Here is a 23,497-nt window from a genome sequence, read left to right on the forward strand (position 1 = left end):
AAGGGTTAAGCCTGTTAGCAATAAACCAAGGATTCCATTAGGTGAAGGTACTTCCATTTCTTTCTTCTAGAAGGTTGCCCAAGCAGTAAAAGTGATGAACATAAGTTGGAGGAATAGTTTGTGCCATAAGAAAACTGGTTAGTAATTCTTGAAATAGAAACTTTTCAAATCGGAATAATAGTTTTACTTGAAATATCTGCAAATCTTAAAGGGAATCGATCATCAGAACATGACTGACTCTTTAAATTGTCTTCTTTTTTTGTGCTACATGTATTAAAATACATGATCTTTTATTAAAATATCAAAAATGGTAATCGTGCAATTTTCACACTAGCCATATAAATATATTTTTAAAACTTTCTGGCAATGCTTTTTTTTTTTTTTTTTTCAGATCATGACCTGTATTAAAAAAAATGGACATCTTTCAATTTTCACAATTACCATAGGGGGCCATTTTATACTTCCTTTCTGGAAGAGTTTTCAGCAGGCTCCTTATCAGCAGGGGCAGGACTACATTGACAGGTAACACCTCTATACACAGCTGATAACACATCAGCCAATCACAATAGGTGATGTCACACCTGACCCTGCTCCTCCTCAATTCATAATAACCTTTGCATACGTTCATTAGACACTTGAATACTAAAGATAAGGTTATGATCTGACCATTGTGGCTATGTGCATGTGTTGTTTCCTGAAACACAGTTATAGTCTACAAAAAAACGCCCCAGTGGACAGGGTAAAAATTGCAAGATTTTTATTTTTAATATAGATTGTAATAAGTTAAAAAATGATATTTTTTTTATTTTTTTTTACATTTAACGCAAAAACCTATACAATAGATAATTTTTTTGATGATGGCTTCCCTTTAAGAAACTATTTTAGCCTACTGATAAAAGTAAAACATGTTATACAATATATGTGCTCTGTATCTCTGCTATTTACTCAGCGAGAGAGATGGGGCTGTACATATATTTCCCTAAATCTTCGAGGCGGACCCCATCTATCTAGATAATGATCAGGTAAAATTAATGACGATGGCACTTGGGTTCTTGGTAAAGGTCTCCGTTGATCTGTATCACTGGATTTTGACTGCTGTTTTTACATAGACGTCTGTAACCCTCTCTGAGGCTCTCAACATTGAACTCCTCTTTCTTGCTGTTGCCGTGGTTACAATCCAGATATCCACTTAAATCTTTTTACAGTAATTGGTTACCTATCTCTTCCTAAAAGTGGAGGAAGGGTTATTACTTGTAATGCAATGCTTTACAACCCATCTAATCCCTTACTAAAATGTTACTTTCTGGCTCGTCTCATCCCTTCACGTACTACGGTAGTTATTTGCCGCTTTTCAGCAGTTGAAAGCTCATTTGATATCGGAGGGCTCAGTATGGTATTAGGAAACAATTACATTGCTGCGGAGCATTGTGGTGACCGGAGGCGGGATGTCCTGTAGAATTTAATTAAAAGTTGCAATAAAAATATTTTCCTTGTATTTCTTTGAATTTCAGCCTTTAAATGACTTAAAGGGAGTGTCCGTTCCTACAACATATGTATTAAAGACAAGGAAGCAGTTTTATCAATTGATTTGCCATATACAAACTCATCAGTCAATGTGTTGGGCAAAACGGGAGAGCGTTGGATTCCGACTTAGCGTTATTTTTTGTCGGTGGATGCCAAGGACCTTTTTTTTTTCTTTTGTTTTTTCGCATTTAATTTCTATGGAGTAAGGATAGGAACGGGACACTCAGGGAAATTTATGAAGACTTTTTCCGCAGTTTTCTTAATCAGATCTCAAGTTTTGCAACTTTTTGCAAACTCGCTCCAGTTGGAAGGTGGTGTAAAAAGTGGAGTAACATTACTATATAGAAGTGTAATGGCTGTCAGGTATCTGTGGGAACGTTGATGCAAACAATAGATGAATATAGAAGGCCAGTTTCGGCTACAGATGAAGTAAGAGATCTTTGGGGTATACTGTTGTAATGATTGTCATGCATAACGACTACCTTTAGAAGACCAGGCATTAATTGTGCTTACAACTGTAAGGGGGGTGGTATTGGTTCTTACACTCCATAGACTTACATTGTATAAGCCACTCCAGGGTCATGCAGAGCGCAGTGTGACCCAGAGAGTCTGCGGAGCGGTGCTGGATCCTGGAGAAGGCGGCGGTAAGTGAATGTAGCAACACATATACACTACACTACATACAGATATAAACAGATTTAAAAAAAATCTTCATGGGAGGGCTTCTATAACAGCATTCAGAGAGAGACTTTACAGCAACCACATTCACCTGCAATAAATGGTCTGTCTCTCTGACTTCTATAGTAGAGTTTCCTAGAGATGCTTTGTGATCTGTGCAAAGCTGCATGTGCAGGGAAAGGGAGGTGGTGTGCTGTGACCTTCACCTCTTGTAAATGGTGTGATTTTGTGTCATCTACCATTATAGAGGTGTTTTCTTTTATTGTAATCCTGCTTGTGGTAATGCGTTTAATGGAAAGTGATCAGAAAGGATCAGTCTTAAAGGGACTGTATAGAATGATTGTTCAAACCAAGTACAGGCATTCAGTGCACAAAGGTCCGGCCAATCCTTTAAATACATTCTCCTCTCTGCTGTGCCGCATCCAGGGGCAGAATGAATGGAGAGATGAAAGATACAGTCCTAAAAACATCAGAACTGGATGGACAACTCTCCGTCTATTCTCCGCCTGTATCCAGCAATCAGTGAATGCCTCATAAGGCAAGACAGGTCAGCAAGTGCACATTCTGGAACGAGGTGTGTGTCCCAGACACTTATGGCCTATCCTGTCTATTTATCTTGGTCATCTAAGGTGAGTAGCTAAATGTAGTCTTCTCCTCACATGTCAGACTGTACATACTGAAGTGATCTTTAGGCAAGCCTTTTTTTTTTTTTTTTTTTTTTTTTAATACTAGTGTCAGGAAGTTCTTTTTTTTATTAAAGGGAATCTGTAATCCGAAAAATGACCAATAGTTTAAAATGTGATTTGGTGTTAAATGTACTTTTTTTCTTTTTTCGATATCACAATCTGTGTTAAAAATAAAAATGAGAAATCTTGCAGTTCTCACACTGGCCACTGGGGCTAGTTTAGACTCCTACTTCCTGTCTCAGGAAATCCACCTGAACATTAGCACCAATCGACTGATTCAGACACTATATTTTGCATCGCAGCATCTAATGAGTGTGTGCAAAGGTCATTGCGAAATAAGGGGGGAGCTGTGACATTGCCTATTGGTGGACCCTGTGTTATCAGCTGTATATAGAGATAATAATATTCTTTATTTTTAGATAGCGCCAACATATTCCACAGCACTTTATATACATTATCATCATTACCTGTCCTTTAAATCCTGCCTCTAATGGTAATGAGGCTGCTGAAAAGTCATCTGTACAGAACAAAGTATAAATTATGATATGAAAAATAAACATTGGCAAAAAGTTTTAAAAAATTTAACACACAAGTTTGATTTAAATAATTTCATTTTCCAAGCTTTGTTCCCTTTAAATTTTGGACTGTTAGTTATTGAATTAGGATATAATAATTGTTCCCATAATCCACGTGTGGTTTCAGAACAACTGTGGCCATTCTGGAATTGAGTAATGCCAATACTATAATATCCATAGCCACTGATGCCTTTATGTAGTGAGGTACTGTTTTATTGGCTCAGGTGGTAGAGGGACTTGTCAGGAGCTCACACTCTGGTCTTGCGGTGTCACATATTGTGTTATGGAAAGATATCCAGTATATCTCACATATAGCAGCATTAGTGAATGCTGAACATTGCATTTTCTTGCTAAAGCAAGATTTATTTTCATAAAGTAATCTTGGTTTGGTGTATAATTTAGATGTCAGTAAATCAATATGTGGACTAGATGTTGAGTTTTGGGTCACATCTCATTCTCAGGTATTTACACCCAAATCACTTACTAATCTATGTGCAGTAAATTGTAGTAATCTGGGTTTTGGAAGTTATAAAAGCTGAGCCTACATTTTATGTACCATGGTAACGCTGTATGGAGTAAAGCCTGCAGATCAGGTACATGTCAGCAGTGCAATCATAGGACGGTATGCAGCTCGTGTTTTTCTGCTTACTTATATTTGATATAAAAAGCTGGTTGAAATATTGGGGATTATACGAACGGCAAAAATAATTCTATTAATTTATTCAGGAGATCCCTTACTCAGTGTCCATTGGTGTCATGGATAAATAGTGAACCTTCAGCAGTATCATGTGAACCTACCTCTCCAGAGACGCCCGAACCATCTGCAGACACTGAAGCGTCGCCTGCGCTGCCTCCGGAGCTCCCTACAGAGAGGTATACTGGCGTGTAATGCGGCTTGTAAAATTGTATTATTACTTAGCCTGTAACAAAGGATAATCCTTGAATTGTCTGTAGTCTCATTTATGATAGCCGAATGTCCTCCATCTCGGGACTGGTTACATCTTGTAATTTGTAATATTTACATTGACTAGTATTTATTTATGGTCTACGGATGTTATAAAATGTTATTTTTTTCAGTCTCATAACTTCAGTCTACGTTATGTGAGGTTTTACCTTTTACTGAATGTCAGTTTAAATCTAAATAATAAAAAAAAATAGCAATTTGGCAAATACCTTGCTGATTTTGAGTTGCATTTCGTGATGTTTTCTCCATTCGTAAATTAAATTCTTCAATTAAATAAGTAGTAACGTTTCTCCTTGTGGAAAGTGACATACCGGCTCTGGCACGTCAAGGTAAGGAGGCTTATTCGCCGTGCAATGCTCCTCTGGGAAATTTAATATGCAAATTACCTCTTCAAAGAAAGAGGACTTGAACTCTATAGCGCCACCTATTGGAAGCAGCAATCGTACAAGTCACAATCAACCCTTTAACGAGTCGTGCAATATGACTTCGAATAAAAGCCAAATGAGAATCTCGATGAGATCCCTAACTTTCAGGATATCTTCGTCCCTGGTGGTCCCAGGCGTCTGATATTGTCTTGTTTCCTATCGCGATTTTATCTTTCTATAGAGATGAAGTATGGCATGGATAACATCATCCATCATGCCAATATTTAGTTGAAGGGGATATAATAGCCTTAAAGTGATGTGAGTGAATGCGTTATTGAGTGAATGCATTATGTTCGTCCCTTTGCTACGACGCTGAAAATATGTCCCATATATATCAGATCGATGCAAACCCCAATATTCATCACTGACCACTGGTTCCAAAGTGTCTCAGACCAGCCCTTTGAACAGAGGAAATTGGAATTGTACTTCTCCACCTCTGAATAAAAGAATCCTAGTTGTAGTGACTGGTTCTCAGAGCAGATCTCTGCTGTAATTACCTGTCCATGACAGGAGGTCCCTACTTCAATGGATGTTGACGTGCCAGCTTTCTCTCACTTCCCCAGTTATAATTAATTCCACATGTTCAATGTAAGATCCTACTTTAATGGAGCTTGAAGTGTCAGCTCTTACTTTTCCAGTTATTTTTAAACGTATATGTTCAATGGAAAGGTGATATGTCACCTCTCCAGAGATGTCTTCATGGATTTTAATTTTTCTCTGACACCCCTCTAATATTTCTGTTTCAGCATCAATGGCAGAAAGGCAAAAGCTGTATATCCTTGTGAAGCTGAACACAACTCAGAGTTATCTTTTCAAGTAGGGGAAATTTTTGAAAATGGTAAGTAATCCTGTATTTGCCAGCAGTGATTAGTGATTGCATCCCTCGAAGGATCCAATTCTAGGAAGATCTGAAAATGCTCTTATCCATTCACATGGAAATTTTTGTCCGGTGTACAGCACTATAAAAGCTTATGCTGGTAGAGGGAATGACCTGATGTAAGCTCCCTCCTGTGGCAGTAGCAGCTAGCTTTAATTTGATCATTTAGCTATGCAGAAGTTTTGAACCTTTTGTGCCAGAAAAATAGATATTAAAAAGGCCATATGGCACTGTTAAAAAAAAAAAAAAAATTGCACTCACCTTTTAAACTCTGAGGCCCTGATTCATCAACACGTGCGTTATTTTATTCATGCCAGTCTTGATGAGGAAGAGTGCTACAGTCAGGCGCACATCTCTTAATGAATCAGGAGAGCCTGACAAATGGCGTGCACCACCATGGCGCATTGCCACAAATCTTACTCCAGTTGGAGACTGGAGTAAGATTTGTGGCATAAGGAACACCACCACTCATCTTGAATTTGACGAGCGGGGTTGTCACGTCCCCATCCTGTCACAGCTCCGCCCACAGTCTTGCATCGCACTAAAATGTTGCGACTATTCAAAGCTTTTTACACCAGAATTCTGGCATATCTGAGGGATAGGGATAACGGTTCGACCAGTGGGTTCCTCACTGATCCCTAAAAATGGGGCTCTGGAGAGCCCCATGTGAATGGATAGCTGGTTGATCATGTGCACTGCTGCTCCATTCATTCTTAATGAGACTGCTGGAGATGGCTGAGCAATGCGCTTGGCTGGTTTTGAGCACACCCCTAAGAATGAATGAAGCAGCAGTGCGTATGATTGACCACCAGCCAATTCACATGGTGCTCGTCAGAGCTCTGGTTTTCCGGATTGGTGGGGATCCCAGCAATTAAGGAAACAGTAAAGTCTGCCTGGTCCCACTGAAATTGGCAGGTTCAGTAATTATCTAACACCAAGATTAGCCATTATAGATTTATGCAAGCAATCCTTTTATTCTACTTGAAGATGAGCTATAGTGGCAGAGGTTTATATCAGTGTCATACTTTCCAATCCTCTTACGGGATACGTGCATGCTCGGCCGAGCTATCCTGTGTATGGGGGAGTCTGTTAGATCTAAAGGACTGACAGACTCCTATGGAGTCTGTGGTGACCAGAGACTGGAAATACCTATTACATATGATGTATCTGTTACACAACTTACAAGATGCTTTATCTCTGGATTGATTCTTTAGGACACTTTGTCATTTAGATAAGGCAGTAAAATGTCCGCATCAATAGCTCGAAGTGATCTGGGTGGAGAGAAGTCTATTCAAGCTTCCTTGCTGAACTCTCCCAAAGTGACTGCTACAGCCGTTGTCCTATTGCCCTGATTTCAGCTTTAAGAAAATGTCATGTCCTTGCTATAACATAGCCCATTACAGGAATTGCTGCATTTTCCCTCTAGTTACCATTCTTTGTAGTTTAATATGTAGATAATGCATATAGTGCAATCCATTAGTGTTTAGAGGGTTCCTTGGGTTGCTCAATTATAGCTCGGTTTTGAGAGCCAGAGCTAATAAGTGCTCTGTACCTTGTAATTAATTGAAAGGAATGTTCTTTTCGTCTTCATTTTAAAGAGATATATATATATACGACATGCTGGTAAAATTGTACTGCACTTAAATGTACTTTACATGGAAGCTGAGGTAAATGAGAAATGTTTCTAATTAATTAAAGGTAACGTTATTTTCTGTTGATTGTGATAATCTCTGTGTTATTATGTATCGCTATTATTAGTAGATCTTAATCATTAGGCCATCATCAAATGTTGGTAAACTATGTGCTAATGTATTCGCTACCTGATGAATTCTCCAAAGCCCAATTACATTATTTTATTTGATATGTAGATGAGGGTGTTTAGCGCACCCTTGGCATGGCACTGTTTTGCACCTTAGTTATCTACCATGTGTTGCTGGCTTCGAGCAAGCACTGCCTGAAAAGAAAGCTTTGGTGTGAGACCCACAGCTAAGGGCTCTTTGCCTTGTTTTTTCCATTCTGCACAGCAGCTGTCTGCATAGACTTCATTGGAAAGGCCTATAATAATCTATGGGAGGTAAGGAAAGAGCTGATCCCGACAGGATAGGCTTATTCCATCATTGTGAAGTTTACCGATATAGTAGCCTCACTAAATTGCCTGGTACAAATGAGTTCTAGGAAAAGATGCTGCACAATTGTTAGTTTCAGTAAATAATTGTAGACACATAAACGGACATGTCCGTAGAGGTGACGGGTTCTGTTCAATAAGGCAGAGATTTGAAATCGATGCATCTAGTGATACAATGTATTATATTCAGCTTTTTTGTATATTTATGTATTTCTATCTCTATATATAAATGTATGTGTGTGTGTATATATGTATACATTATATATAATGTATCTTTTCAGTTCAGAGAGGCACCTTTAATATTGCGTGGTAGCCACAAGCGTGCCACTTTGATGTTTCCCAATACTTGCTTACCAATACTTGCTTACCACTAGTTATTGAGTTTAAGGATTCGGTTTTAGAAATGTCTGATTTTCCATCCCTGATTTATATTTGGTTTGACACCATTTGCGATGTCACAATCGTGTTTATCCTGCAGCAGCATCAAGTGACTTTTTTTCTTTTTTTCCTTCTATGTAGTTCATAATTCAAGGGAACCTGGATGGTTGGAAGGAACGCTGAATGGCAGACGAGGACTTATTCCACAAAATTATGTCCAGTTTCTCTAGCTACATGTATTGACACACAGAAGCTGTACATGGTATCCATGGATTTCCGTTCCAGTTATGTAAATTGTGTCTTGTTTTACGACTACCTGGACCTAATGACCAGACTTTATCTGGTGAAGGAACAGGTCATAACCGAGAAGGACATGCAATATTGCCAAACTGAACTGATACTTTTACTGTATTTTTTAATATGTATCGGACTGTGCTAGCTATCACACTGATTGATTCTTATGTCACTCATGTCACAATTTCATTCCTGGCTAAAGAGAGAATTTGTCTAATTTTCTATGTGATGTATTACCTCCCCGACAACAAATGTAAAACAAATTACATGCATGGCTCACTCATCGAATGCACCGATTCGACACAGCAATAATGTTTTATGTAAGGTTTATGCAGTCTTCAGCTTCTGATTAGGGCAAGATCACTTTTGGGAAAAGTAACATTTTATATTTCTTTGTATGTAAGTTTTCTTTTGTCGCAGTCACAGATTTGGTTATCGTTATTTTTAAGTTTTCACTTGTTAAATTGTATTGTTTTTAAAGTATATTTACTACAGAAATGGAATTTTATCCTAAAATAAAATATTAGTTCTATAATATATTTTGTGTTTTACAGAAAAAAAGCTGAATAAAAAATAGATCCACTGTATATTTTCAAAGAAAAGTGTGTGATTTTGAGTTATCTGGTGAAATTATGGGGCAATATCAAGTGTAGGTTATGACTTTGGGTGGGGTTTTTTTGTGACCGTATTTTGCAATGGCTAAAAATGTGGATAGATTTGAGAAAGGGTTAAATAGGGTTGGGGACAGGGGCCCAATGACCTTGGTCACAGAGATAGCGACTGGAACCGTGCAGGTAAAGGGCCCGCCGATGCCACCACAAACTTTAACTGGATGTGTGTCCTCGGCCGCACATTCAGCTGAAGAGTATTGCGGCGCAGAGACCCGTCGCTTCTGTGTACGGCAATACACGGTGCCAGCCAATCAGGCCAGCAACAGACATCGGCGTGCATATGACTAGGGGCACATGGCAGTGATGTCATGCACTCCCATCACTTGCACACTGAAGGCAGCTACCGGCTTCAGAAGAGGACGGGGTGGGAGGTGAGTATAATGATTAATTTTTTCCTATGCATTAAAGAACAGCAGCAGAATGGGGGACATATGCAGTGGGGAAAATAAGTATTTGATACAGTACTGATTTTGCAAGTTTTCCCACTTATTGTAGGTACACTTCACCTGTGAGAGACAGAATCTAAAAATAAAAACCAGAAAATCACATTGTATGATTTTTATATAATTAATTTGCATTTTATTGTATGAAATAAGTATTTGGTACAGAAACCTTTGTTCGCAATTACAAAGGTCAGACTTTCCTGACTTTCTTCAATTCTCTTACTCAGGGAAGGAGGTTGTTGGCCAAAATCTCACGATACATGACCCCATCCATCCTCCCTTCAATACGGTGCAGTCGTCCTGTCCTCTTTGCAATAAAGCACCCCCAAAGTATGATGATTCCCCCACCATGCTTCACGGTTGGGGCGGTGTTCTTGGGGTTGTACTCATCCTTCTTATTCCTCCAAGCATGGCGAGTGGAGTTGATACCAAAAAGTTCTATTTTGGTCACCTCTGACCGCATGACATTCTGCCATGCCTCCTCTGGATCATCCAGATGGTCATTGGTGAACTTCAATTGGGCCTGGACATATGCTGGCGTGAGCAGGGGGACCTTGCATGCCCTGCAGGATTTTTATCCATGACGGCGTAGTGTGTTACTAACAGTAATGTTTGAGACTGTGGTCCCTGCTCACTTCAGGTCATTGACCAGGTCCTCCTGTTTATTTCTGGGCTGATTCCTGACCTTTCTCAGAATCCTCCTTACCCCATGAGGCAACATCTTGCATGGAGCCCCAGATCGAGGAAGATTGACAGTCATCTTGTGTTTCTTCCATTTTCTAATAATTGTGGCAACAGTTGTTGCCTTCTCATCAAGCTGCTTGCCTATTGTCCTGTAACCCATCCCAGCCTTATGCAGGTCTACAGTTTTGTCCCTGTTGTCCTTAGACAGCTCTTTTGTCTTGGACATGGTGGAAAGGTTGGAGTGTCTGGACAGGTGTATTTTATACAGGTAATGAGATCAAACAGGTGCAATTAAGACTGTTTTTCTTTAAGAAGCCTTCTTACTCTGCACTCATTTCCTAATAGGTCTGTGAGCCAGAATTCTTGCTGGTTGGAAGGGGATCAAATACTTATTTCATGCAATAAAATGCAAATTAATTTATGCAAAAAAATCATACAATGTGATTTTCTGGATTTTTTTTTTAACATTCTGTCTCACAGGTGAAGTGTATTGTACCTACGATAAAAGATACAGACCTCTCCATTCTTTGTAGGTGGGAAAACTTGCTAAATCGGCAGTGTATCAAATGCTTATTTTCCCCACTGTATATACCAGGATGGGGTCCAGGACAAGGGACATGTATATCAGGATGGAGGACATCCGGTAATTCCTTGTATAAAGTTAGGAAGGTCTTTTTTTTCCTTCCCTCTGTATGACAATTTGTGCCACTTTTGCATTACTCTGTGTCAACTGGGGTTTGTAAATATAAAAGTCTTAGTCTTGGTGTTTCTTCCCCATGCAACATAAATTTAAAAAAAAAAAACTGAAAAATAATAAATTTGAAAAGCTTTAGCATTTTCTTTAGTTTCTTTTAGCTTGCCAGTAAGTGTTCTCAAGTTCTACACTATAGGACCTTGTACTTACTGTTTTGAGACATGACACACCTTTCCTCCCTTCTTTCTACTGAATCCGTACTCTGCTGTGTGCACGCTCTCAGGCAGGAGCTGCGGGTTCCTGCCTTCTGAGCAGGGGCACTTCTCAGGTCTTTAGAGCAATCAGTGGGGGTCTGTAGACCCTTACCAATCCGCCGGAAATCGAATGTACCAAAAAATATAACATTTTTTTGCACTAACGATTATTTACTCTTTAACCCCTTTCTGAATATATATATATATTACACACAAATTATTATTATTATGGAAAAAAACAAAGTACACATATTTTGGTATTGCTGCATCCGGAACGGCATGACCTATAAAGCTGTCCCTCTAGTTAACCCCTTTAGTGAACACTGTAAAAGAAATAAATAAAAAACGATGCTTTATCATACCACCGAACAAAAAGTGGAATAAAACACGATCAATAAGATGAAAATAAATAAAAATGTTACCGCTGAAAATGTCATCTTGTCCCGCAAAAAACAAGCCGCCATACAGCTCCATCAGCCGAAAAAAAAAGAAGTTATAGCTCTCAGATTAAAGCGATATGGCGACTAGTGTTGAGCTCAAGTGCTTACTACTTGAGTTTGCATCGGGTGCTCAGGTATGCACCACGTATCGCAGGTGCTCGAGTGACATGCTCGAGTCCCCGCCTCGCATGTTTCACGGCTGTTATACAGCCAAAAAAACACGCGGGGATTGTCTGCCATATACGAGCAATCCCTGCATGTTTTTTTTTTGGGGGTGCCTAACAACCATGAAACATGTGGGACGGGGACTCGAGCATGTCACTCGAGCACACGCGATACTTGGTGCATACCCGAGTACCTGATGCAAACTCAAGTAGCGAGCACTTGCGCTCAAGACTAATGACAACTTATTCAATATGATGAGCTAATGTTATCAAATTCTGTGTCGTACCTCTGGGTTCAAAATGTTCACTATACCCCTTGATAAAATCCTTGAGGGGTCTAGTTTCCAAAATGGGGTCACTTATGGGGGAGTCTCCACTGTTTAGGCACATCAGGGGCTCTGCAAACGCGACATGACGTCCGCTCTCAATTCCAGACAATTTTGCATTCAAAAAGTCACACAGCGCTCCTTCCATTCAGAACCCTGCCGTGCGCCCAAACAGTGTATTTTCTCCACATATGGAGTATCAGCATACTCAGGAGAAATAGCACAACAGTTTTTGGGGTCCATTTTCTCCTCTTACCCTTGTGAAAATAAAAAATTTGGGGCTAAAAGATCATTTTTGTGGAAAAAATTAGATTTTTTTTATTTTCACGGCTCTTCTTTTGTGAAGCACCTGGGGGTTTACGGTGCTCACCACACATCTAGATAAGTTCCCTGAGGGGTCTAGTTTCCAAAATAAGGTCACTTGTGGGTGGTTTCCAGTGTTTAGGCACATCAGGGGCTCCCCAAACGCAACATTGCGTCCGCTAATTATTCAAGCAACTTTTACATTCAAAAAGTCAAATGTTCTTCCCCTCTGAACCCTGTCGTGCGCCCAAACAGGGTTTTTTCCCCACATATGGGGTATCGGCATGCTCGGGAGAAATTGCACATTGCACCAAACACATTTTTTGGTTCATTTTATCCTGTTACCCATACGAAAATAAAATTTGGGTCTAAAGTAACATTTTTGTGAAAAAAAGTTAAATGTTCATTGTTGTCTTCCACATTCCATTAATTCCTGTGAAGCACCTAAAGGGGTAATAAACTTCTTGAATGTGGTTTTGAGCACCTTGAGGGGTGCAGTTTTTAGAATGGTGTCACTTTTGGGTATTTTCTGTCATAAAGGCCCCTCAAAGTCACTTCAAATGTGATGTGGTCCCTAAAAAAAAAAAAAAAAAAAAAGGTTTTGTTGGAAAAATGAGAAATCGCTGGTCAACTTTTAACCCTTATAACATCCTAACCAAAATAAATTTTGGTTCCAAAATTGTGCTGATGTAAAGTAGACATGTGGGAAATGTTATTTATTAACTATTTTGTGTGACATCTCTCTGATTTAAGGACATGAAAATTCAAATTTTGAAAATTGCAAAATGTTCAAACTTTTCACCAAATTTCCGACTTTTTTCACAAATTATCGCATGTCATATCGAATAAATTTTACCACTATTATGAAGTACAGTATGTCACGAAAAAACATTCTCTGAATCAGTGGGATATCCGTTGAGGTATTACCTCATAAAGTGACAGTGGTCAGAATTGTAAAAATTGGCCTGGTCATTAACGTGCAAACCATCTTTGCGGGTAAAGGGGTTAAGTATCAACATGTGGCTTTTGCAGAATAATATACAATAAAATACTGTGCATATCTGATACTTTGCTGTTAGAAGCAAACCTCACTAATTTTCAAAAATTCATTAAGTCAGTGTAGATAAATGGGGATAGATTTACTAAAAGCCACCAGAATTTTGCTGTACATTGCTCCAATGAAAGAGCATGTGATGTGAGCTGGCTATTGAGGGTTTTAGGCTTTTTACACCTGCATTGACTAATAGCAAATCACTGAATTACTTTTTTTTCCCCCTCAAGAGCTTGGGTTTCAAATGTAATTGAAGAATAGTGAACTATACATTGATTATAATGTTTGAAAGTTACATAAAGAAGTATAAGCTGAGGGACAGCCACACTCATTAATCCCTACAAACAGGCCTGGAACAGAGGAGATGGATACTATCAGCTGACTATCTTTTAGAATAAGCATGTAAAAAGGTGATTATTTTATGCCCTTTCTCAGCTAAAGAACAGACTGATTGTTATTAGTAGGGGGAATGTCACAATCTGACTTGAGTTACTTTTAATGACACTCATAAGCCAGTTCTGCGGCATATTCTTATGACAATATGCCTCATGCACTGAATATATCATTATTAATGGATGGGAATATAGATCATGAAACTGACATCAGCCATCTTTCTCAAAAATTTTTACTCTTGTGCTCATCAGTTGAGCATGGGTTGTAAGTGACAAGTTCTGATGGGCTCTATAGTAGTAATTAGGATATTGTACCTGTAATATTAATGATATATTTGGTGCAAGGAATTAAAAGAATTGTCTGATCACAGTATATTGCATTCAGCATGTAGCAGCAGTAGCTGTAACTACGTTTTGCAGTACCATACAAAGAGTTTACATCATCCGGTTGCCAGAACCGGCTGATCAATGAGGATACCAGATGTCAGACCCCGCTGAGACCAGTCAACCCTTTTTGGTACTTCTTATGGTAATCAATCATGACCTCACCAATAGTACTATAGATAACTTAATGAATTTATCCTTGTTTCTTATAAGCTGATGCAGGTGCTACAAGTGTTTCTCACTAAATTAGAATATCATCAAAAAGTTTTTCAGTTCTTCAATACAAAAAGTGAAGCCTATATTATATAGTGTCATTACAAACAGAGTGATCTATTTCAAGTGTTTATTTCTGTTAATGTTGATGATTATGGCTTACAGCCAATGAAAACACAAAAGTCATTATCTCAGTAAATTAGAATACTGTATAACAGCTTGAAAAATGTTTTTAAAATCCGAAATGTTGGCCTACTGAAATGTATGTTCAGTAAATGCACTCAATACTTGGTCGCAGCTCTTTTTGCATCAATTACTGCATCAATGCGGCGAGGCATGGAGGCAATCAGCCTGTGGCACTGCTGAGGTGTTATGGAAGCCCAGGTTGCTTTGATAGCAGCCTTCAGCTCGTCTGCATTGTTGGGTCTGGTGTCTCTCATCTTCCTCTTGACAATACCCCATAGATACTGTACAGGGTTAAGGTCAGGCGAGTTTGCTGGCCAATCAAGCACAGGGATACTGTTGTTTTTAAACCAGGTATTGGTACTTTTGGCAGTGTGGACAGGTGCCAAGTCCTGCTGGAGAATGAAATTTCCATCTCCAAAAAGCTTGTCGGCAGAGGGAAGCATGAAGTGCTCTAACATTTGGTCTTGATAAAACACAGTGGACCTACACCAGCAGATGACATGGCTCCCCAAACCATCATTGATGTGGAAACTTCACACTAGACCTCAAGCCGCTTGGATTGTGTGCCTCTCCACTCTTCCTCCAGACTCTGGGACCTTGATTTCCAAATGAAATGCAAAATTTACTTTAATCTGAAAACAACACCTTGGACCACTGAGCAACAGTCCCGGTCTTTTTCTCCTTGGCCCAGGTAAGACGCTTCTGGCGTTGTCTATTGGTTATGAGTGGCTTGACACAAGGAATGCGACACTTGCAGCCCATGTCCTGGATATGTCTATGTGTGGTGGCCTTGAAGCAATGACTCCAGCAGCAGTCCACTCCTTGTGAATCTTCCCCAAATTTTTGAATGGCCTTTTCTTAACAATCCTTTCAAGGCTGCGGTTATCCCGGTTGCTTGTTCACCTTTTTCTACCACACTTTTTCCTTCCACTCAACTTTTGATTAATATGCTGGGATACAGCACTCTGTGAACAGCCAGCTTCTTTAGCAATGACCTTTTTTGGCTTACCCTCCTAGTGAAGTGTGTCAATGACTGCCTTCTGGACATCTGTCAAGTCAGCAGTCTTCCCCATGATTGTGGAGCCTACTGAAACAGACTAAGGGACCTTTTTAAACGAGTAGGAAGCCTTTGCTGTTGTTTTTTGTTAATTATTCTAATTTACTGAGATAATGACTTTTGTGTTTTCATTGGCTGTAAGCCAAAATCATCAACATTAACAGAAATAAACACTTGAAATAGATCACTCTGTTTGTAATGACTATATAATGAGTTTCACTTTTTGTATTGAAGAACTGAAATAAATTAACTTTTTGATGATATTCTAATTTAGTGAGAAGCACATGTATGTGACTTTAAATAGAACTTGTCAGAATTCTATATCCCAGACTAAATGTATGTACGTAAAGAAGCTTTAATACTGATTAAATCTTTACCTTGCTTGTAAAATAATCAAATTTAAGAGTCCTCAAAGATTGGTACCTTTTAATGCCTAACTGAAAAGATGGTAACAAATAACCAGCTTTCAATGCAGGTCTCTTCATCAGGGACAGTTTAACACAAAATCTGAAGCGTCACATTTATACATAACAGGACATAGAATAGTGCAGTAAATAAGAAAAGTGACGTGAAGCAGAACTATCAATATGGGAAAGGGAGAAAACATATGTGGCAAAAAATGTTGGTGCCGGTTGTAGATAGGAGTGTGAAAGTTTTATTGTCCATTAATTGATGTCTGGTCTGTGGTTGTGATGCCCCTGGAAGGTCTGAGGAGCACATTCCTTAATTTATGTAGAAAGGCCTAAATCCATGTGACACATTAATTCCTGCTCCGTGTGTCACAGGTGGTTATTATTATTATTATAGCGCCATTTATTCCATGGCGCTTTATGTGTGAAAAGGGGTATACATACAAAAACAATTACAATAATCTTGAACAAAACGAGACCGTGACTGGTACAGGAGGAGCGAGGACCCTGCCCGCGAGGGCTGACAGTCTACAAGGGATGGGTGAGGATACAGTAGGTGGGGGTAGAGCTAGTCGTGCAGCGGTATGGTGGAGCAATGGTTGTAGGCTTGTCTGGAGAGGTGGGTCTTCAGGTTCCTTTTGAAGGTTTCCACGGTAGGTGAGAGTCTGATATGTTGGGGTAGAGAGTTCCAGAGTAGGTGGGATGCACAGGAGAAATCTTGTATGCTAGATTGTGGGAAGAGGACATAAGAGGGGAGTAGAGCAGGAGATCTTGTGAGGATCGGAGGTTGTGTGCAGGTATGTAGCGGGAGACTAGGTCACAGATATATGGAGGAGACAGGTTGTGGATGGCTTTGTATGCCATGGTTAGGGTTTTGAACTGGAGTCACTGGGCAATGGGGAGCCAGTGAAGGGATTGACAGGAGAGGGCAGGCAATAGCGGGGGGATAGGTGGATTAGTCGGGCAGCAGAATTTAGGATAGATTGGAGGGGTGCGAGAGTATTGGAAGGGAGGCCACAGAGCAGGAGGTTGCAGTAGTCGAGGCGGGAGATGATGAGGGCGTGCACTAGTGTTTTTGCACATTCGTGGTTGAGGAATGTGCGCATCCAGGAGATATTTTTGAGTTGGAGTTGGCAGGAAGTGGAAAGGGCTTGGATATGTGGTTTGAAGGAGAGATCAGAGTCCAGGTTTACCCCAAGGTAGCGAGCTTGCGGGACTGGGGAGAGTGAACTGCCATTGACGTTGATAGATAGGTCAGGTGGGAGGGATGAATGAGATGGTGGAAAGATGATGAATTCTGTTTAATCCATGTTAAATTTTAGAAATCTAGCAGAGAAGAAGGATGAAATAGCAGACAGACATTGTGGGATTTTGGTTAGTAGGGAGGAGATATCGGGTCCAGAGAGGTAGATCTGTCTGTTATGAGCATAGAGGTGATACTGAAAGCAGTGAGACTCTATGAGCTGTCCCAGGCTGAAGGTGTAGATAGAGAAGAGCAGGGGTCCTAGAACTGAACCTTGGGGGACATCCACAGATAGGGCGCGAGATGAGGAGGTGGTGTGTGAGTGGGAGACACTGAATGTCCTGTCTTTTAGGTATGAGGAGAACCAAGATAGGGCCAAGTCTGTGATGCCGAGAGATGAGTCTGTAGTAAGAGGGAATGGTCTACTGTGTTGAAGGCAGATGACAGGTCTAGGAGGAGGAGGACAGTAGTGTTGCTTGGATTTGGCGGTTAGTAGGTCGTTGGTGACTTTAGTCAGGGCAGTTTCAGTAGAATGGTGCAGTCGGAAGCCAGATTGGAGGCGGTCAAAGAGAGAGCAGAAGGAGAGGTGGGAGGACAGTTCAAAGTGGACATGTTGTTCCAGTAGTTTTGAGGCTTAGGGGAGAAGTGATATGGGTCGGTAGCTTGTCAGGATGGGTTAAGGGAGGGCTTTTTGAGGATGGGTGTGATCGAGGCATGTTTGAAGCATGAGGGGAAGACACCAGTTGTTAGTGACAGGTTGAAAAGGTGGGTTAGGGTTGGGATGAAGATAGTCGTAAGGTTAGGGATGAGATGGGACGGGATTGGGTCAAGTTCACAGGTGGTGAGGTGTGATTTGGAGAGTAAAGAGGAAAGTTGATCTTCCGTAATGGTGGAGAAGCTGGTTTTGGAGGAGGAGGATTGAGTAGGTGTTAGGAGGGGCTGGGGGGACTTTAGGAAAAAGCTTTGTCTGATGGTGTCAATCTTCTGCTTGAAGAATGAGGCAAAGTCTTCAGAGGAGAGGGAGGAGGCACTGCGAGGGGAGGAGTGAAAGAGAATTGAAGGTGTTGAATAACTGTTTAGGGTTGTGAGACAGGGAGGATATGAGAGATGAGAAGTATGCTTTTTTGCTGCAGTGAGTGTGGATTTGAAGTTAGTGATGGACTGTTTGAATGCAATGAAGTGCTCATTGGAGTGGGACCTTTTCCATCTACGCTCAGCAACCCAGGAGGCCTGTCACAGTTCTTTGTTTAGGCTGGTGTGCAAGAGTTGCATGTTGATTCTGCGAGCTTTGGTATGTGTGAGGGGGGCGTTCGAATTGAGAACTGCAGCTCAAGTTTTGTGTTTTCATTGGCTGTAAGCCATAATCATCAACATTAACAGAAATAAACACATGAAATAGATCACTCTGTAATGACTCTATATAATTTATGAGTTTCACTTTTTGTATTGAAGAATTGAAATAAATTAACTTTTTGATGATATTCTAATTTTGTGAGAAGCACCTGTATTTGCTACAGAATGCATTCAGGTGTGAATCAGAGGGGAGTGGTCTGTGTTCATCTTGATCAGCTGATTAAGGCTGAGCCAGATGCAGGATACAGGTTGTCATAAATTTGTATCCCAGGCTCTTCTGTCTCTCTGGGATTTGAAGTTACCCCTCACTATTAATATTCTTATGGTTATATCCATGATGCTGTGATTAGGGCTACAAAATCCCTGGTAGATCTATTCTTTTTTTTTTCCTTTTATTGTGTAGCAATGAGAATTCATCCTTATTCTAAGCTCCTGTCTCCCCTTCATAAAAACCCACAGACATCAGTGATTTTCGCCCTACACAAAAAAAAAAAGGTCCACGTTTCATAAGTGTTTCTTATCAGAGTTTCATTATCGGAGATTGATCAATGTCAGTTTTTAACTATCAAAGTTTGGTCTGAGATTCACAAAGACTGATGAAAAAAAAATTAAGGTTTCTCAACCTTCTCTTATCAAACAGTCTGGAAAAACAGACATCACACTGACGGAACCTGAGTGCTGTCTGATTTTTATTTTTTTTCCATTCACCCATAGACTTGTAGTGGGGATTTTGATGCAAGAATCGGATCAAGATAGGACACGTCGCCGTGATATTGTGCAGACCAACCAGTCCACAGAAATACACGGACATGGGAACAGTTCCATAGACTATGATCGGTATGAGTTCTATCTGTAAAAAACACATACAGTGGTGGCCAAAAGTATTGGCACCCCTGCAATTCTGTCAGATAATACTCAGTTTCTTCCTGAAAATGATTGCAATCACAAATTCTTTGGTATTATTATCTTCATTTAATTTGTCTTCCATGAAAAAACACAAAAAGAATTGTCCTAAAGCCAAATTGGATATAATTCCACACCGAACCTAAAAAAGGGGTGGACAAAAGTATTGGCACTGTTTGAAAAATCATGTGATGCTTCTCTAATTCGTGTAATTAATAGCACCTGTAACTTACCTGTGGCACCTAACAGGTGTTGGCAATAACTAAATCACACTTGCAGCCAGTTAACATGGATTAAAGTTGACTCAACCTCTCTTGTGTCATTGTGTGTACCACATTGAGCATGGAGAAAAGAAAGAAGACCAAAGAACTGTCTGAGGACTTGAGAAACCAAATTGTGAGGAAGCATGAGTAATCTCAAGGCTACAAGTCCATCTCCAAAGACCTGAATGTTCCTGTGTCTTCCGTGCGCAGTGCCATCAAGAAGTTTAAAGCCCATGGCACTGTGGCTAACCTCCCTAGATGTGGACGGAAAAGAAAAATTGACGAGAGATTTCAACGCAAGATTGTGCGGATGGTGGATAAAGAACCTGGACTAACATCCAAACAAGTTCAAGCTGCCCTGCAGTCCGAGGGTACAACAGTGTCAACCCGTACTATCCGTCGGCGTCTGAATGAAAAGGGACTGTATGGTAGGATACCCAGGAAGACCCCACTTCTTACCCCGAGACATAAAAAAGCCAGGCTGGAGTTTGCCAAAACTTACCTGAGAAAGCCTAAAACGTTTTGGAAGAATGTTCTCTGGTCAGATGAGACAAAAGTAGAGCTTTTAGGGAAAAAGCATCAACATAGAGTGTACAGGAAAAAAAAAGAGGCATTCAAAGAAAAGAACACGGTCCCTACAGTCAAACATGGCGCAGGTTCCCTGATGTTTTGGGGTTGCTTTGCTGCCTCTGGCACTGGACTGCTTGACCGTGTGCATGGCATTATGAAGTCTGAAGACTACCAACAAATTTTGCAGCATAATGTAGGGCCCAGTGTGAGAAAGCTGGGTCTCCCTCAGAGGTCATGGGTCTTCCAGCAGGACAATGACCCAAAACACACTTCCAAAAGCACTATAAAATGGTTTGAGAGAAAGCACTGGAGACTTCTAAGGTGGCCAGCAATGAGTCCAGACCTGAATCCCATAGAACACCTGTGGAGAATCTCAAAATGGCAGTTTGGAGAAGGCACCCTTCAAATATCAGGGACCTGGAGCAGTTTGCCAAAGAAGAATGGTCTACAATTCCAGCAGAGCATTGTAAGAAACTCATTGATGGTTACCGGAAGCGGTTGTTCACAGTTATTTTTGCTAAAGGTTGTGCAACCAAGTATTAGGCTGAAGGTGCCAATACTTTTGTCTGGCCCATTTTTGGAGTTTTGTGTGAAATGATCAATGATTTTTGCTTCATTCTCTTTTGTGTTTTTTTCCTTGCAAGCAAATTAAATGAAGATAATAAGACCAAAGAATTTGTGATTGCAATCATTTTCAGGAAGAAACTGAGTATTATCTGACAGAATTGCAGGGGTGCAGGGCCGGCGTCAGCACCCGGCGCACCCGGGCAAATGCCGGGGCCCTGAGCAGGCAGAGGGGCCCACTGGCGGTCGCGCACCCCGCTGGGCTATGGGTCGGAGGAGAGTGGTGTCAGCGCCCGCCCTTCTCCGCCGCTTGCTCAGGGCCCCGGCAGCTGGATACTTACCTCTCCCCGTGCCTCTGCAGATCCGCTGTCTTCCTGCTCTGCGCTCCCTGTGACGTCTCAGGTCAGAGGGTGCGGTGACGTCTTTACACCACGCCCTCCCCTGAGCCGTCACAGGGAGCGCAGAGCGGGAAGATACCGGTGTCGCTGGAGTCCAGACCAGAGCAGCGGCAGCAGGTAGCAGGTGAGGAGAAGGGAGGTGAGTATTTGATTTTTTTTTTAATGTATGGAGGCATGGGGCAGTATAAAGAGAAGGGGGGTGGCATCCTCCATGGAGCATTATAAAGAGAGGGGGGACATCCTGTATGGGGCATTATAAAGAGAGGGGGGGACATCCTTCATGGAGCATTATAAAGAGAGGGGGGGCATCCTGCATGGGGCATTATAAAGAGAGGGGGGGGACATCCTGCATGGGGCATTATGAAGAGGGGGGGTGACATCCTGCATGGGGCATTATAGGGTGTGGAACAGCCTGCATGGGGCATTATAAAGGGGGGGTCAGCCTGCATAGTGCATTATGTGGGGGGGAACAGCCTGCATGGAGCATTATAAGGGGGGGGGGGCAGCCTGTATGGGGCATTATGTGGGGGGTAACAGCCTGCATGGAGCATTATAAGGGGGGGGACAGCCTGTATGGGGTATTATGTGGGGGGTAACAGCCTGCATGCAGCATTATATGGGGGCCAGTATCCTGTATGGAGCGTTATAAGGGGACCGGTATCCTGTATGGAGCGTTATAAGGGGACCGGTATCCTGTATGGAGCGTTATATGGGGGCCAGTATCCTGTATGGAGTTTTATAAGGGGACCAGTATCCTGTATGGAGCGTTATATGGGGGCCAGTATCCTGTATGGAGCTTTATAAGGGGACCAGTATCCTGTATGGAGCGTTATATGGGGGCCAGTATTCTGTATGGAGCCTTATATGGGGGCCAGTATTCCGTATGGAGCCTTATATGGGGGCCAGTATTCCGTATGGAGCCTTATATGGGGGCCAGTATTCCGTATGGAGCCTTATATGGGGGCCAGTATTCCGTATGGAGCCTTATATGGGGGCCAGTATTCTGTATGGAGCCTTATATGGGGGCCAGTATTCCGCATGGAGCCTTATATGGGGGCCAGTATTCCGCATGGAGCCTTATATGGGGGCCAGTATTCCGTATGGGGCCTTATATGGGGGCCAGTATTCCGTATGGGGCCTTATATGGGGGCCAGTATTCCTTATGGGGCCTTATATGGGGGCCAGTATTCCGTATGGGGCCTTATATGGGGGCCAGTATTCCGTATGAAGCGTTATATGGGGGCCAGTATTCCATATGGAGCCTTATATGGGGGCCAGTATTCCTTATGGGGCCTTATATGGGGGCCAGTATTCCTTATGGGACCTTATATGGGGCCAGTATTCCGTATGGGGCCTTATATGGGGGCCAGTATTCCGTATGAAGCGTTATATGGGGGCCAGTATTCCGTATGGAGCCTTATATGGGGGCCAGTATTCTGTGTTGAGCGATTCACCGGTTTCTGATCTATTGTGGAATTTACAATAGATATCACTCATGTAATGTAAGAAGTGAAATCTTTGCATTGTACTATATATATATATATATATATATATATATATATATATATATATATATATATATATTTCTCCGCTGTATCTCTGCATCATGAATCGTGGTATGTGTTAAAGGGGCCCACTGAGACTCTTTCGCCCGGGGCCCAGAAAAACCTGGAGCCGGCCCTGCAGGGGTGCCAATACTTTTGGCCACCACTGTATATGTGCATAATAAAGCTGAGCAGCAGCCGGTCAAGAGATTTGGCTATCCAGCCTCACGTTGTGTCTCTGTGTGCCTGACCTTTGCACAACTACGAACATTTTGTAAAAACTTTTTTTATTTTAAAAAACAAAATTCGTCATCTTGCAGTTTTCATACTGTTCTATTGTAGACTTTGTCCTTTCAGAAAGAGTTTACAGTAATTTCATTATTGTCACAGGCAGGATTATAATAACCAATAACACAGGATCCACCATAGGCGATGTTACGGGACCCTGTGCCCCCCCCCTC

General features: G+C 41.2%; 1 protein-coding gene across 1 annotated transcript in view; it reads left to right on the plus strand.

Moving 5' to 3' along the window:
* Positions 1-8,976, plus strand: part of ARHGAP10 (Rho GTPase activating protein 10) — a 265,976-nt gene extending 257,000 nt beyond the window's left edge. The window contains exons 21-23 of the mRNA XM_073642512.1: positions 4,190-4,336; positions 5,599-5,690; positions 8,374-8,976. Coding sequence (XP_073498613.1) covers positions 4,190-4,336; positions 5,599-5,690; positions 8,374-8,462 — 328 coding nt within the window. The 3' untranslated portion in view covers positions 8,463-8,976. The remainder of the gene's footprint in view (positions 1-4,189; positions 4,337-5,598; positions 5,691-8,373) is intronic.
* Positions 8,977-23,497: the final 14,521 nt, after the last annotated feature.

Source organism: Phyllobates terribilis, unplaced genomic scaffold (genome assembly GCF_046119375.1).
Source record: "Phyllobates terribilis strain yellow unplaced genomic scaffold, ASM4611937v1 Scaffold_1__5_contigs__length_1240528914, whole genome shotgun sequence".
NCBI lineage: Eukaryota > Metazoa > Chordata > Amphibia > Anura > Dendrobatidae > Phyllobates > Phyllobates terribilis.